At 47.3% G+C, this 17,793-nt stretch overlaps 1 protein-coding gene across 1 annotated transcript in view; it reads left to right on the top strand.

Moving 5' to 3' along the window:
* The first annotated feature begins 950 nt into the window (after nucleotides 1-950).
* The window catches only part of LOC110735761 (methionine--tRNA ligase, chloroplastic/mitochondrial-like), a 30,657-nt gene continuing 13,814 nt past the window's right edge, over nucleotides 951-17,793 (top strand). Inside the window, exon 1 of the mRNA XM_021915947.1 lies at nucleotides 951-1,076. Coding sequence (XP_021771639.1) covers nucleotides 951-1,076 — 126 coding nt within the window. The remainder of the gene's footprint in view (nucleotides 1,077-17,793) is intronic.

The following is a 17,793-nucleotide window of genomic DNA, read 5'->3' as shown; positions in this document are numbered from 1 at the left end:
TGAAGGCAGAGGTGGAGGGCAGTGAAGTTGAAGGCGGTGGTCGGTGGGGTGTGTTGAGGGTGGTGGGGTAGATTGCAGTGGCTAGGAAGTATACAAAAATGGAGGAGAGAGAAAGTGAGGGAGATTGGGGTGAGGGAGCAATGGTGGGGGTGGTGGTTGGAAGAAGAAAGGAAGAAGGTAGGAAGAAGAAGAGTGAAATCGAGGAGAGAGAGTGAGAAAGCCAGAAAAAAAAAAGGAAAAAAATAAAAAAAGTGGGGCCCACTGACGGAAATTCCACCGGAAATTCTAAATGGGTGGTGATATGAACGTTTTTTTTAATTTAATGGGTGGTAATTTAAAATAAATTATTTTTTGGGTGGTTATATCAAAAGTGGACAGTTTTTTGGGTGGTAATTTACAAAAAATCCTAAAAAAAAAATAACAAATGAAATTCATAAGATGCTCATTTTTATGTAATGTAAGATATATATAGATAAAGTATTTGTTATTACGATGTTGATGGTAAAAATTGATTTTGTTTCTTTATGAGTTATAAACTTAGCTTATCTCGATTAGAGGTGTCAAAAATCAACCCGTATGATAAAATCATTTCTTCTAAACTATATTTAACCTATTCGAACCCGAAACTTTGAGTCAAACCCAATTTATATCCTACATTAACAAATTATGTTAAACCAATTTTTCCTCCAAAATACAAGTAAAGTACAATCTTCTTCCTCCACCTGACCACCACCACCAATAATATTTCCTTCTCTCTTCCCTCCTCCCATGGCTATGTTGGCGATTGACCACCTTCGCGACTATAAATTGGCCAGCCGACCAGCAAAAGACACCCTAGTTGCAAAGCAAGTAAAGTAGGCTCATATTAACCCCTTAGGGAAAGGGATTTGCTTGTGAAATAGTGTTAATAGTTGTGCGGTGGTGCTAACTGTCGTGATGTGGTGCGATGGATGGCTCTAAAGGTCGTGCGGTGGTCGTGCTATGGTGTTAATGGGCGTGCGGTGGTTGCAGTGGTTCTAGTGTTGTGCAGTGGTCGAGCGAGTGGTGCTTATGGTCGTTATGTGGTGACAGTGATGGTCTGCGGTGGTGCGCTAGTGTAGGCAGAGGAGAGAGAAAGGGTGCGGTAGTGTAGATAGTGGAGAGAGAAAGAGGATATGGTTGTGAATTGACAAAATTATCCCTGTATTTGTTAATAAAGGATATTAACTTGTATTTTCTCCGAAACTTTGGGTAAGGGTTTAATATTTCTCAACATGCGATTCGACCCAAACCCAACCAGATTGACAAGTCTAATTACACTACATAATTTCAATAATTAGTGTTGTTTCGGGGTTTTTTGGATGTCATGTGAGAGAGTTACAACACCAACACTGACCTCTGGACGCCTGTACCTGCAAAATAACGGACTCTTGTGGGTGGGAGTTTCTCCTCCGACGATCAAGTTAGAACATGTTCAGAAGTAAAGTTGCGGAAAGTAAAGGGGATCAGGCTCCTCTTGGAAGGGGAGTGATCATCCGACTGTCTGAGACAGTCTCAATATCCGAGCCTTAGCTCTTAAAGAGTGCAATTAATGTTGGGTTTAATGCGCAGCAATCAATGAACACGTGTGTTTTTGGAATTTCTGAATGATGTTCCTCAGAGGGAACATCTCCCTTTTATAGGGTCTTGAATTGTGTGCCCAGTACTAGATTTTCAGAAACCTAAGACTGACTGGGCTTGCCTAGGTATTTGGAACCTTAAAGACCACTTTCCTAGTTGGCAATCTGCCTGCCACGTGTCTTGGCCTGATTGGTCCACCTTGGACCTCTCACGAGGTGACATGTGGCGGTCTCTAGTTGGTCCACGTGGATGACACGTGGCGGGAGAAATCCCTAATCATTTGCCCCTCACAGGAGTGACGTGGCATGCCACGTGGCGCCTGTGATAGGTGTCACGCTCTGATTTGCTAACGATTTTTTACCGTTTTTTTTTTTTTACTAACCCTTGAAATTCTCCCCCTATAAATAGGGGGTGTCCAAATCATTTGGACATTCTAGAACTTTTTTCAGACAAAATTTTTGACTCAAAAGCTCTGACATTTTGGACGATTGCCGCTTGCTTTTGGACCGCCTGCTCAAACATCCGCCCGTTTCTCGAGAACTTCCAGTCTTCTTTTCTCAAAGGTAACCACCTGCTTTCTTTTGAATTTTCTCTTTGTTTCTCTTTTTCTTTTTGAAAATGGTTTCCAAAAAGCACACGACACGGCCTAGGTTAGTGATCAGCCGGTCACCGGGGATGGCTGAATCTAGAACTAGGAGTGCCAACTGCCCCTTGCTGAATCACCCTTTGCAAACTGCCCCAAGGCAGACTGTCTATGTGTCTGTGCAGGACACCATGGCCAGAACAAAGAGAACCACAAGGGTGACCAATTCAGACGGCTCTTCCTTCTATGCGCCTGTCAGTGAATTGTTTGACGTGCCGCCTGGTGCCCCAAGCACTCCCAGTGATTCCATATTAGAAGAATCAGGGGAGGAGGTTCAAAATGATATGCCGGGCTTTGTTGATCTAGCCCACCAGGCGGACTCCTCATTTGAGAGCTCAGAAAGCGACTCTGAGCCAAGTAATTCCAGCAAATTCTCGGATGAGTACTGATTAGGGGATTTTTCTCCCACCAATCGGAATGCGCCACGTGGACCAATCAGGTCCTGCCAAGTGTCCCCTAGTTGGAACTGTCAGGGCCTGCCACGTGGCACGCGCTTATTCGTCCACCTTGGACCTGTTATGTCACGACATGTGGCATACTCCATGGCTAATGGAGAAACCGGCCACCCAGGCCCAACTTCCGAGGGAAGCCCAATCGGCCCTAGGTTTACCTAAACCTAGGATGGGCACGCTTCCCAAGGTTATAAATACCTCCCTTAATCCTCATTAAGGGGGATTACGAAAAAACACAGAAACATTACGGAAAAAACACATTAATTACACACAGTAATAACCGACTGATCTCGCTAACAAAGCAAATTACCTACGTTAATCACTCTCACCTAGAGAGACCTAATCACTTTAATTTCCGCATTAATTACTCCTTAATCAGGTACTAACTTGACCGTTGGAGGCAGAGCTCACAGGAGTCTCCGTTATTTTGCAGGTACAGGCGTCCGGTTCCAGTCTCGGAATTGTAACTCTCCCGCAGGACATCAGAAAACCCCGAAACATTTGGCGCCGTCTGTGGGGAGAGTACTTCTGAGATGGCATCCAAGTCTGTACCGACTCCTGAAGAGAGGCGTCCCCTAGACGACCCTCAAGTTCAGTCGGACCATGATACCGAAAGTGAATTCGAAGTTGAAGCTCGTACAGCTTCAGACGGGACCCTAAGGGCCCGACGTACCCGTCATACCGAAAGGAGGGAACGGGAACATCTTCAAACAGGAAGCGAGCCAGCAGGCGCACCGCCTGTTCGGCAACAGCCGACTGATGGGTCTGCTCCCATCACAAGGAACGAACTCATGACCTTCATGAGGGACTTCAAGGGAGAGATTCAAGAGTTGATCAACAAGAAGCCGCCTGCTCCAGTCAAGGAGCAGTCGGCCAAGAAACCCTCCACTTCACTGAAGAGGAAGCCAGTTCAAGGGCGAGAGGCGACTCCTCATCCTAAATCTAGGAAGCGGGAGCCACCTGCCCTTGATTTCACAAAATTCCGTTATCCTACAGGAAATAGGAAACCTGTTCGTCATATTCAGGCGGACGGGTCGAAGCAAACATTCACAGATGCTCGGCTACTGCTAGAGCAGAAGAAGAGTGACCGATTGTCAGAGTCGGCCTCTACTTCAAACTTTCAAGACAGTTTGCGAAATGCCTCGATGAGGCATACTCAGTCGTATCATGAGAGTCAGTCAGGCGGCACCTCCCGTCAGTCCGGCTTTCATAGTGACCAGGCAGTACCAAACTTACCATTTGTGCCGCAACAACAGTATTTTTTGCAGCCACCTCCGTTTGGTGGACCTGCAGCAAAAAACGTCCAACCTATGGACTGGCAGCTACGGTTGCTTAGATTTGGTGAACAGCCGTCGGCCTTCTCCCAGGAAATTACTGAAGCCGCTCAGCCGACCAAAGTGAAAAATGTACTAGTAGGCGCCTATGACGGCACTACTAACCCAGAAGACCATATGATGGCATTCACCAACCTGATGTACCTTCAAGGGTTGGATGATCCCACTTGGTGCAAGTGTTTCCCAGCGACTCTCAAAGGAATCGCACAGCAATGGTTCGGCAACCTGCCGACTGGTTGTGTAAATAGCTTCAGGACGCTTGCTTACTTATTTGCCTCCAACTTCGCCATGAACATCCCTGCGAAGAAAACGGCCCTTGATTTGGGAACAATTCAGCAGGGCGAGAAGGAGGGGCTTCGTTCCTACATCAGGCGGTTTAACCTGATGAGAATACAGATTCAAGGGTTACCGGATGAGGTAGCCTATACTGACTTTTTCAGAGGTCTCAAAGACGGGTCTACCTTCAAATTTGATTTGGTTCGAAAGAGGGTGGCGACTCTTCAAGAGGCCTTGATTGAAGCAGAAGCCTATATACAGGCGACTGATCTGTGTACGATAAAACAGTCGGACGGGAAAAGGTTCGACAAAAGAGAAGGACGACAGAAACAGTCGTCAAACAAAGATGAGAAAAGGAAAGAGGTCTGGGCGGCTGATTCCTCTAAACAGCCGGCCCAGAAAAAGAAAAAAGAATTCAAACCATACTCCCCAAAGTATGCGTTTAACAAGGATAACCAGTTTATCCTAAAAGAAATCAAGGGACGGATCTCAATTGAGAAGCCGGTCCCCATGAAGGGTTCTGCAAACAACCGGAACCAAGATAAATTCTGTGCTTATCATGATGATGTTGGTCATCACACCAATGACTGCATCAGTCTCATGCGGTACCTAGACCGCCTGGCTGAGCAAGGTGATCTTGACACTTATGTCAAGAAATCTACGGGGAACACTTCCTCAAAAAAGCAGTCGGCCAAAAAGAATCAGCAGGCCGACAGCTCTGATACAGATGATGCAGTCGTCTACACCATTGCAGGCGGCTTCTCAGGAGGCGGCCCCACTATTAGGGGCAACAAAGACAATATCAGGCGGTTAGATATAAATTCCGTTCACCAAGAACGGTCGTCCAAATATTCATTTCCTGAGATTGTCATCACTGAAGAAGATATAGGAGGGGTAAGGGGGCCGCATGACGACCCTCTCGTTATTGAATGTAAAGTGGCCAACCAGAGAGTTGGCCGAATCCTCATAGATACCGGAAGCTCCTCAGTAGCAAATGTCTGTCGAAACTGAAATATCAGACTGATTGCATACATCCGGCCTTTCACCCTTTAGTAGGGTTTGGAGGAGGAGTCGTCCACCCACTGGGACGAGTAGATTTACCCATCCGCTTGGGCAAAAAAGGGGAAGGACGACACATGGTAGTCCGGTTCCTGGTAGTCTCTCGGCCTACAACATGATTCTGGGTCGACCTACCCTGAATAATTCTAAGGCTGTTATAATCCCATCTCTTATGTTGCTCAATTTTGAGAGGGATAATGGAACAGTCGGCTCCCTAAGGGGAGATCAGAGGATGGCCCGAGAGTGCTATCTCTCGGATGTCAAGCCCACTGTTATGGCCACTGGGTCAAGTGGTGAAAAAACAGACCTTGACAATGTCAAGGAGAGTGCGCCTGTTCAAGAAGCAGGCGGCAAAAAGAGAAAGGCATCCCAGACAGGGGCCGCAAGAAAAGCAAGAAAATAGCAATCATTGGAAGAGGAGCGGCCGGATGAGTTCCGCCCTCAGCCGGCTGGTGAGCATGCGGACCTGATCTTAGGCGACTCACGTCCTGACCGAACAGTCAAAGTTGGGACGACTACTCTGAGAAACCTTGGTGACAACTTTCACAAACTATTGAAAGAATACAAGGACATCTTTGCATTCGAAATCCATGAAATGCCAGGCATTAGTCCTGATCTGGCGGTACATAAAATGGTCGTGGATCCGAAAAAGAAGCCGGTACGGCAAAAGAAGCGGAACCATGGCGAAGAAAGAAGTCAGGCGGCAGCCGCCGAAGTTAAAAAATTACTTGATGCAGGGTTCATTCGGCAATGTTACTTCCCAAACTGGGTTGCAAATGTGGTGCTTGTTAAAAAGCCGAATGGCACCTGGCGAATGTGTGTAGACTACACAAACTTAAACAAGGCGTGCCCCAAAGACAGTTACCCTCTGCCTAAAATTGATAACCTGGTCGGCTCAACAGCCGGCCATGCTTTGATGAGTTTTATGGACGCCTATTCTGGTTTCCATCAAATTCCTTTATGGAAGAAAGATCAGGAGAAGACGACCTTCGTCACTGATCAGGGGTTATACTGTTACACGGTCATGCCGTTTGGTCTTAAGAATGCCCCGGCTACCTTCCAACGAATGATAAACACTGTGTTCTTTGATCAGATTGGGAGAAACGTCGAGGCATACATTGATGATATGATTGTCAAGACTAAACTTCAGAAAGATCATCTGTCGGACCTCCGAGAAACTTTCGCCACACTTAGGCGGCACCATGTCATGCTCAATCCCAAGAAATGTGTATTTGGAGTTGAGTCTGGGAAATTTCTCGGATTCCTTATCAATCAGAGAGGAATAGAGGCGAACCCTGAGAAGGTGCAGGCGGTCATTGACATGCAGTCGCCTCGTACCATCTGAGAGGTTCAGAAGTTAACAGGTTGTCTGGCGGCCTTGGGAAGATTTCTAAGCCGATCAGGCGACAAATGCCTATACTTTTTCCAGGCAATTAAGAAAAAGGCAAGGTTTGAATGGGGGCCGGATGCTGAGGCCGCCTTCCAGAAATTAAAAGTTCACTTGCATTCCTTGTCGAGGCTGGTCAGCCCTTTGCCCAAAGAGGTTCCCTACATGTACCTGGCCGTCTCTGATCATGCGTTAAGCGCTGTTCTCCTTGCTGAAAGGGACGGCTGTCAGCTCCCGTTCTACTTTGTCAGTCACGTACTGAAAAATGCCGAGTTGAGGTATCCCCTAGTGGAGAAATTTGGTCTTGCACTCTTCATGGCTGTTAAAAAATTGAAGCCCTACTTTTTGGCACATGCAGTCGTCGTGTATACTGACCAACCTATCAAGCGGCCACTTACCATCATGGAGTCTTCAGGCCGCATGATCAAATGGGCCATAGAAATACAGAGCCTCGAAGTTACATTCGAGCCTAGAAAAGCAGTGAAGGAGCAAGCCTTTACTGATTTTATTGTAGAGATGACTCGTCCTCCTGACTCTCAAGTTCCAGACCAAGTATGGAAGGTATATGTGGACGGACGCTCTACTTCAAATGGTTGTGGAGCAGGCGTCATATGTCAGTCGCCAGAGGGCGACAGGTACGAGTATGCTCTACGCTTCAGTTTTCAGGCTTCAAACAATGAGGCAGAATATGAAGCTTTACTAGCCGGGATCCGCATGTGCAAGGCGGCAGGGGCAAGAAAAATAGACGCCTGTTCCGATTCACAATTGATAGTGAGTCAGTACAATGGCGAATACGAAGCAACCCATCCGGCCATGATCAAGTATTTACAGGCGGTCCGACAAGCAGTCGACTCCCTTGAGGATTTCCATCTGATCCAAGTGCCGAGATCAGAAAACAACCAGGCGGATGCACTGTCAAAATTAGCATCATCCGCCTCCTCTGATACTCCTCGAACTGTTTTTTGGGAAGTAATGGAGAAGAGAAGCATCGAGGAAAACCCTATTGGAATCCTAGACAGAAGCTCAACCTGGATGGATGAAATCAGGGCATATCTGACAAACGGTACACTGCCGGATGATCCTCAACAGGCGGCAGCACTGAAAAAACGAGCCACCTGTTTTGAAATGATAAAGGGAGAACTTCACAAGAGGGGGTACCTTCAACCCTTCTTAAAGTGTGTTACTCCAGAAAAGGGACGAGAGATACTAGATGATCTTCACTCTGGTTACTGTGCTTCTCATATAGGTGGTAGGATGCTTGCTCAAAGGGCAAGGCGGCAGGGCTACTTTTGGCCTACTTTGGAAGCAGATGCAATGGAGATGGTGAAAAAATGTGACAAGTGCCAAAGGTTTGGCAAACTAATTAACCGTCCGGCTACTGACCTCACTACCATTCACAGCCCACTACCGTTTGCTAAGTGGGGCATGGACATTCTGGGTCCATATACGCCTGCTACAGGCGGCAGGAGGTACATACTTGTTGCCGTTGACTACTTCACTAAATGGGTAGAGGCGGAGGCGGTAAAGGGAATCAAGACGAAAGATGTAATTTCATTCATTTGGAAAAATGTCATCACTTGGTTCAGGGTTCCCATGTCTATGGTTTTTTATAATGGTCCCCAATATGACGAAGAGGCAAACTGGGAAGCCATGCGCCTGGCATTAGACTCACTTCCTGAAAAGAGGGGCAATGCTGTCTTGCGCCATGAGATATATCGCCTGAGAATGACTAGATCATACAACAAAAAAGTACACAGGCGTCCACTAAAAGTAGAAGACTTTGTACTTAGAAAAATGGAAGCAGTTGGTAGGGCTAATGAGTCTGGCAAACTAACTCCCAACTGGGAAGGACCCTACCGAATCTATGAGGAAGTCAGGGACGGTACCTACCGTCTGGAAACACCAGACGGACAACCGTTGCCTCGAACTTGGAATGTAGATAATCTTAAGAAATATTTCTTTTGAATGATGTAAAGTAAAGAGCTAATTAATAAAAGTTTGCACTTACTATTCAATTTTGTACTACGAGGGGCATGCCATCTGTACCTTTACAGTCGGTTACTCTCCATTGAGTTTTTCACTCTATCTTCAGAGGGGCATGCCGTCTGTAACTTTACAGTCGGCTACTCTCCATTGAATATTTTACTCACAATAGGGGCATGTCGTCTGGGCATATAGTTGGCTACTCTCCATAAGAAGATGGCCGACTGGTTCCAAACACATAGCCACCCCCCTAATACTTAGCTAAAAAGATTAGGGCCTGGCCGACCCTGTGCCTAACAAGCGGCTACCCTCCTTTTACTTAGCACCTACGTTCACCAAGAACTTACCAAGGCCACAGGCCGAATGATCAGACCAGGCGCCAAGCAAACTGATCAAATCTACAAAACTAATACGACCTGTCCCAACATCATAGCAGGCGTCCGACGGCATCCCTCCGGATGAAATTCGTCGCATAGAGCAGCTCCCTTTTGGGTGGAACATTGTTCTATAAACTAATTACACGACACCTATACGACTGTCCCCAAGGGCAACCACGTAGCCGTTTTTGAGACAAGGATAACTCTATCACTAACCAAACCAGCGGTAGCAGTTGACATCTGAGTCAGATGACCGCCTGTATTACTTGGGATAAATGCAGGGGGTACCTCTTGAGTTAATAGCCAACAAACATTGGCGAATCAAGGGGTCTAGCCGACCTCCGCCGCCTGGTACCTCTACTACTCAATCAAGAGTGACGGCGACTGAGTAACTCCAACGTTAACTCATAGTCACTCCATCAAATTTGGTATGGAACCTAAAAGGTTTGAGTAGACCGCCTGTTTTTTGGCAAATAGGGGCACTCAAACCACTATTCCTACTAGGTAACCTATTGAGTTAATAGCCCACAAACATTGGCAAATCAAGGGGATCAGCCGGCATCCGCCGCCTGGTACCTCTACTACTCAATCTAGATTGTGACGATGACTAAGTAACTCCTATGTTAACTTAATAGTCACTCAACTTAGTTAAGGCCTAAAAGGTATGAGTCGTCCGCCTGTTTTTAACAAACAGGGGCTCTCAACCACTACTCTTGCTAGGTTAACAAATTACGAGTTAAAAGCCAACAAACATTGGCAATAAAGGGAAACAACCGGTACCCGCCGCTTGTTATCTCTACTACTCAGTTCCTTGGCGACTAGGTAATACTCTATTTACTTGGTCAGACCACTTTCCTACTTGGTTAAATTTACAAATGACAGGACCACCTGCCTAAAAAGGATCCAGACAAAATAGTTCGAATACTGATTGGATAAATGGCCGACTGATCGTCTATCCTGGAAACAGACAACCAGTCGTCCAGGGGCATAGGCGGCGTGCTAACTCTCCGTACCTGTCTGCAACGTTCGGCCATGTAAAACAGTCGGTCTAGTGAACAATTGGATATTAGATATGGAATACTTAGACAAATTTGAAGCAAAACAAAAATTCATTAAAAATAAGCCGGTCATTAAAGACCAGCAAAATATTCAAAGCCCCGGCCCCCTGGCCGGGTAAATACAAAGCAAACGGCACGCAGGCCGTGGAAAGAATACATAAAGCTTAAGAAGGGGGCAGTTCAGTATTAGCAGCTGCCGCCTGGTCAGCACTTTTCTTGCTGGACTCGGCTTCAGCTGCATCCTTTTTTGATGCCTTACCCCCAAGCGGCACAAGCGCCACTACCGGCTCCTCCTCCTCCTCCAACGCTTCCCCTAACGCCTCTTCTTCAGCAGCCGCCAGGATCTCTTGATTATATGTTTCCGAACACTGGCAGTACGTTCTTTCCCAAGAGGCAAAGTCGACACTGGGGAAGAGGCGGCCCCAGGTCATGCGCTGAATTTGAGCGGAGTCTTCCATCATCTCCCGGACCAGCTCTTTCTTCTCTTGCTCGGCCTTTTCCGAGAGCTCTTGGGTAAGACTCTTCTCCTGGGTCACCAGGCGTTCCTTTACGCTGGCCAAGGATTTCTCCATGGCTTCGTAAGAGTACATTTTCAGGCGAAGAGGTTTCAGCTCGGCCTTGAGATTTGTGATGGTCGCCTCCAGCTCGTCATTCTTCTTCTGGGCCGCCTCTAACTGAGCCCGAACAGCGGCGGTAGCCTGCGCCTGATAATAAAGAATATCAATGGTCAGTACTTCATTTTAGGCAATTTGAAACATTGCCTTATCACAGTCAGAGGCGGCCATAGCTTTTGCAGCCTTTACCTCTTTGTTCTTCTGATCAAGCGGCTTGCGAAGGCCGTTAACTCGGAGCAGGGCCTAAGTACAAAAAAACAGGCGTCAGTTTCCAAACAAAAAAGAAAACAGGCGTCCAGAAATTCAAATACTAAAAATATGCTAAGTATACCTCAGCAAGGACCCTTGCAATCCCGTCAAGGTCAAGGGTGCCGACACCCCTGACCGCCTCCCTTTCAGCTGGAGGAACTGCCCTGATCATAGACTTGTCCATCTCTACCAAGTCAGGCTCCTGGGGGCCGGCTGCATCAAGCATAAACAAACAGATTAGACTTAGTAACAAAGGGAGAAAGTCTAAAATTTACAAGGACAACTTCATACCTCTAGGCGGCCCAGTTGGAGTTTTAGAGGAAGTGGCCGGCTGTTTCTCAGCCGCCAACTGTTTCCTGGCAGAACCAGGAGAGCTCCCAACATTCGTCTTCCGGGCCTTGGGGTCCGGCTGTTGAGAAGATGAAGCTCTTGGAGCACCCGTCTAAAAAAGAAGAAAAAAGTCAGTATATGCATAAACACCCCAAAAAGAGGGTGAAAGGTTCGGAGCTCACCAAGGGTGCCCCCTTCTTGGGGGAGTCGGTTGAAGCTTGTTGCATAATAGAGGCCCGCAACATGGCCGCCGCAGTCTTGGAGGCGGTGATTTTGCTCATGGCGTCAGCTGCAAAAACAAACAGCAAAGTTAATAAAAGATAAACAACAAATGTATGGAACAACAGAGTATTCGACAGGCCGACTACCTCTTGAGCACCGACTGCTGAGGCCGCAGGCGGCCAAAAAGTACTCGTCATAGAGCCACTTGAAGCTCGGGACGCAGTGCAGGGGTACTTGCTCTCGTACCCCTGAAGTAGAGTCGACCCTCGACTCTACTTTAAAGAGTCCTTTATCAAGGATCTCTTTCTTAGCCTTGGGGGGAACAGGCGGCATGCTACGGCCGCCTGCAAGAAAGGGCGGATTCCTGTTCCACCTATTGAAGCGCTTGTTCTGCTCAATGTCAGAACTCTCAATGATGAGGAAGGTGCTCCGCCAGTCCTTCCACTTGTTTGCTTTACCTCTTGTCATGAGGTAGCCCCTGTGGCTTGTCAATTGATACCAGCCGGTACCGCCTGTCTTAGGGGTCCGGCTGAGATAGTTCATATGGGCGAAAGCCTCGAAGCTCGGCTCCACCCCGTGCAGTTCGCACCCGGCCACATAGCCGAGTACGTTGACCCAGGAGTTTGGGGCTAACTTCCATAACCCCAACTCATACCCATCCAAAATCCGCTGAACAGCCGGATGTAATGGGAAGCAAAGCCCTGCCTTGATGGCCGCCTCGTAGCAGCCAAAGCAGGAGCTTTCATAACTGGAACCAGCCGGCCAGACGACTGTGTCTTCTGGATCCGGCACAAACACTAGAAAGTTGGGGCCCATGGTGTGGTTTGCAATAAAGCTCTCCACCTTCTCTTGCATGGCTGTGATTCGGCCCCGAGGTACCGTGCAGTAGTAGGGGGTATTTAGCTCTCGGTAAGAGGCGGATGGTTCCGCCCAATTGTCCCCCTTCTCAACTGCGTAAGAAAGTCTCGCCTCTTGCAGGCGGCTGTTTTTCTCTTCTGTACCCAAAGAAGCATGGCCAGAAGAGCTTGACTCGGAATCGTCCTCCGACGAGTCTGAAGAGGACGACTCCTCCCCTCTCCCGGAGGTGCCCGCCTCCTCTCTTTAAAAAGGAGCAGATTGGTTAACTGTTAAATGTGAAGGGGTCACTATGACTCCCCCCACAGAATTGCCGGCATCCAGGCCGCCTTGTTTCACTTCCACATCTGGCGCATGGTCAGATGTTTCACTAAGCGGCACCCTGTGGGAGAAGCCGTCTGAATTTGAGATCCTAGCTGTCTTTTTCGTTCTGGCCATCCTGCTCTGCATAGACACAGATACAGTCGGACTTTGTATAAAGGGCAAAGATGGGTCCGGAAAAGGGCAGGCGGCACTCCTAGTCCTAGATTCAGCCGTCCCCGGTGACCGGCTGATCACTAACCTAGGTCGTTTCGTGTGCTTCCGTGGTGCCATTTCAGAAAATAAAAAGAAAATTAAGAGTAAGAGAACTGAGTTACCTGAACGAGTGACGGTTGATGAAGTTCTGGAAATCCGGTGCAGTCGGCTTGTCAGAACAGGCGGTAGGCAGAAAAGGTCCAAAATGTCAGAGCAAGTTCAGGGGTCCGAATGTTCTCAAAAAGTTCTCAAAGTGTGAAAATGACTCAAGACAACTCTCCCTTATATAGGCGAAGTGAGAAGGCGAAGGGTCACTTTCAGAATTCAGAATTTGGGCGGGAAAATACTGAAATAAATTGCAAATTTTATTGATATGCTTTCATGTACAAATAATCTACAAAATCTCAAAAGTAGTACTTTTTCAAGTTGTCTACGTTCCAAGTTTTGGCTAGTTGCCTGTCGTCTGGTGTTTCCAGGCGGTAGGTGCCGCCTCTAACTTTTTCATAGATTCGATAGGGGCCATCCCAATTAGGAGTCAGCTTTCCCTGCTCATTGGCCCTACCGACTGCTTCCATTTTTCGTAACACAAAGTCCCCTATTTTCAGGGGGCGCTTGTACACTCTTTTATTGTAACCTCTCGTCATTCTCAGACGGTAGATCTCATGACGCAAGTCCACATTGCCCCTGCGTTCTGGAAGTGAGTCTAATGTTAGCCGCATGGCCTCCCACTTAGCCTCTTTGTCATAAAGCATGACTCGAAGAGTCGGCTCATAGTGCTCAATAGGCAAAAAAACTTCTGCCCCATAAACCATGAGAAATGGGGTTTCACCAGTCGCCCCTTTTTCAGTCGTCCTGATGGCCTACAGAACATGCGGTAGCTCGTCAGCCCATAGGCCACCGGCTCTTTCAATTTTCTTTTTGATGCCATCAGATATTAACTTGTTGAAGGCTTCAACCTGGTCGTTTGCTTGGGGACGACCGACTGTTGCAAAACAGTGAGAGATCCCTTGGTCTCCCAACCAGTTCTTGAGAGCAGGCGTCTCAAATTGAGGACCGTTGTCAAAGACCATAGACATAGGCACCCCATACCGGGTGATGACATTCTCCAGATGAAGGAGATAACATCCTTTGTTTTAATGCCTTTGACCGCCTCCGCCTCTACCCACTTGGTGAAGTAGTCGACAGCAACCAGAATGTATCTTCGTCCGCCTGTAGCAGGCGTATACGAACCCAGGATGTCCATGCCCCATTTGGCGAATGGTACTGGGCTATGGATAGCCGTCAGGTCAGTGGCCGGACGATGGACGAGCTTGCCAAACCTTTAACACTTGTCACATTTTTTCACCATCTCCATGGCGTCTGCTTCTAGGGTTGGCCAGAAATAGCCATGCCTCCTGGCTCTCTTTGCTAGGGTCCTGCCGCCTATGTGGGAGGCGCAGAAGCCCGAGTGCAAGTCTTCTAGGACCTCTCGTCCCTTCTCTAGTGTAACACATTTCAAAAAAGGTTGGAGATAGCCTTTCAAAAATCTCTCCATTGTGGATTTCAAAATTGGCCGCACGTTTTTTCATTGCAACTATCTCTGGTTAGGTATCCGACAAGGTGTCGTCTATTAAGTAAGCCCGGATGCCATCCATCCAGGTTGAGCTTCGATCTAGGATCCCAATGGGTTCCTCTTCGATGCTCCTTTTTTCCATCACTTCCCAAAAAACTGATCTAGGTGTGTCACAAGAGGCGGATGATGCCAATTTGGAGAGAGCATCCGCCTGGTTATTCTCAGACCTGGGCACCTGACTTAGATGAAATTCCTCAAGCGTCCCAGCCTCTTCTTTGATCGCCTGTAAATACTTGATCATAGCCGGATGTGTGGCTTCATAGTCACCATGGTATTAGCTAACAATCCATTGTGAATCAGAACGGGCGTCAACTTTCTTTGCCCCAGCCGCCTTACACATGCGGATGCCGGCTAGTAGGGCTTCATACTCTACCTCGTTGTTTGAGGCCCGGAACTTAAACTGTAGTGCATATTTGTACTTGTCTCCTTCAGGAGACTGACATATGACGCCTGCACCACAACCGTTAATTGTGGAGCTCCCGTCCACATATACCTTCCAGACTTGTTCAAAATTTTCTAGATCAGCCAGCCTAGTCATTTCAACAATGAAGTCAGCAAACGCTTGCCCCTTCACTGCTTTCCTTGGCTCAAAAGTTATTTCATGGCTTTGAATCTTAATCAGCCATTTAATCATTCGGCCAGATGATTCCATGGTTGTCAGTGGCCGCTTGATTGGCTGGTCAGTGTAGACCACGACCGGATGCGCCAAGAAGTATGGTTTCAACTTCTTAATTGCCATAAAGAGAGCAAGTCCAAATTTTTCAACCATGGGATACCTCAGCTCTGCATTCCGTAGAACATGACTGATGTAGGGATCTGGGTGTCGCCTCTTTCAGTAAGGAGAACAACACTAAGCGCATGGTCAGAGACGGCTAGGTACATGTACAACACTACTTCTTTTGGCAAAAGACTGACCAGCCTTGGTAGAGAGTGTAAGTGTTCCTTCAACTTTTAGAAGGCCGCCTCTGCATCCACCCCCCATTCAAACGTAGTCTTCTTGTTAATTGCTTGGAAGAAATAATAGAGGCGCTTGTCGCCTAACCGACTGAGGAATCTTCCTAATGCCGCCAGACAACCTGTTAATTTTTGAACTTCTTTTATAGTGCGGGGCAACTGCATGTCTATGACCGCCTGTATTTTTTCCGGGTTGGCCTCTATCCCCCTTTGATCAATCAGAAATCCGAGGAACTTCCCAGACTCAACACCAAAGACACACTTCTTGGGATTGAGCATGACCTGGTGCCGCCTGAGTGTTGTGAATGTTTCTCGGAGGTCTGTAAGATGGTCTGTTTGTAGTTTGGATTTAACTATCATATCATCAATGTACGCCTCCACATTCCTTTTAATTTGATTAATGAAGACTGTATTAATCATTCTCTAGAAGGTAGCAGGCGCATTCTTCAAACCAAACGACATCACAATGTAGCAGTATCACCCCTGATCAGTGACGAATGCTGTTTTTTCTTGATCTTTCTTCCACAGAGGTATCTGGTGAAAACCTGAATAGGCGTCCATAAAGCTCATCAAGGCATGGCCGGTTGTAGAGTCGACCAGACTGTCAATCTTTGGAGAGGATAGATGTCCTTCGGACATGCCTTATTCAAGTCTGTGTAGTTTACACACATGCGCCAGGTTCCATTCGGGTTCTTAACAAGCACAATATTGGCAACCCAATTAAGAAAATAGCATTGTCGAATGAACCCAGTATCTAACAATTTTTTCACCTCAGCGGTTGCCGCCTGGCTTCGTTCTTCCCCATGGTTCCTTTTCTTTTGCCTTACCAGCTTCTTTTTAGGATACACATTAAGCTTGTGGACGGCTAGATCCGGGCTGATGCCTGGCATCTCGTCCACCTCAAAGGCAAAGATGTCTTTGAATTCTTTTAACAAGTTGTGCAAGTATGCACCAAGTTTAGCAAAAGCAGTCGTCCCCACCTTGACAGTTCATTCAGGACGAGAGTCATCCAAAACGATATCCATGTGCTCACCAGCCGATTGGGGACGTAGTTCCTCCTGCCGTTCACCGGTCAATGATTGCTATTGCTTGTCATTTTTCTCGGCCCCCATATTGGTGGCCTTTCTCTTCTTGCCGGCTGCTGTGGCAGCAGGCGCGGCTTCCTTGACTTGGTCAAGGTCAATAGTTTCTCCACTAGGGCCGGCTGCGACCACAGTGGGTTTGACATCAGAGAGATAACACTCCCTGGCCATCTTTTGGTCTCCCCGTAGGGAGCCGACTGTTCCATCATCCCTCTCAAACTTGAGGAGCATAAGAGAAGGAATGATAACAGCCTTGGATTCATTCAGGGGGGGACACCCCAAAATCATGTTATAGGTCGTCAGCTCTTCAACAACTAAGAACCGGACCACCATGTGGCGTCCCTCTCCTTTTTCGCCCAGACGAATGGGTAGGCCTATTCGACCTACCGGATGTACCACACCACCCCCAAATCCTACTAAGGGAATAAAGACCTGGTGCATGCTCTCGGGCATGTACTTGAGTTTGGCCAGGCACTTGTGACTGATGAGATTAGACGAACTCCCAGTGTCAATGAGGATTCGACTAACTCTTTGGTTGGCCACTTTGCATTCGATGATAATAGGGTCATCATGCGGCCTCCTGACTTTGCCCCTGTCATCCTCAGTAATTACAACTTCGGGAAAGGAGTCCTGGACGCCTGCCCCTCATCGACCGAGTTGACGTCGAGCCGTCTGATGTAGTCCTTGTTACCCCGGATCGTTGGGCCACCTCTAGCAAAGCCGCCTGCTATTGTATAGATCGAAGTTTCTTAAGTGTCCGAACTATTAGCAGAGTAAGGCTTCTTCTTAGACGACTACTCAGGGTTAGTTTGCAGGGTAACCTTGGACCTCAAAATATAAGACTTGAGAACTCCTTTATCAGCCAGACGTTCTAACAGCCGCTTGAAACTAAAGCATTCGTTGGTATCATGGCCAATATCCTCATGGTAGTGGCAATATTTATTTTTGTTCCGATTTTTTGCGGAACCTTTCATAGCAACTGGTTTGTCAATGGAAACCCGGTCCTTAATGTAACACCCCTAAATCTCCCTCTACGGAATATGTAGAAAAATAGATATAAATACCGTAGAGATAGACTTGGGCGTATTACCGCCGCGTGAAAACGCAAGGCTTATACTTCAAAATAATTTTGCAGCGGAAATTCTTTATTCTTTATTAATAATACTTCAAATAAAACTGATCATAATTTAT

The sequence above is a fragment of the Chenopodium quinoa genome, unplaced genomic scaffold (assembly GCF_001683475.1).
Source record: "Chenopodium quinoa cultivar QQ74 unplaced genomic scaffold, ASM168347v1, whole genome shotgun sequence".
Classification (NCBI taxonomy): domain Eukaryota; kingdom Viridiplantae; phylum Streptophyta; class Magnoliopsida; order Caryophyllales; family Amaranthaceae; genus Chenopodium; species Chenopodium quinoa.
This window is presented reverse-complemented; position numbering and strand designations above follow the sequence as displayed.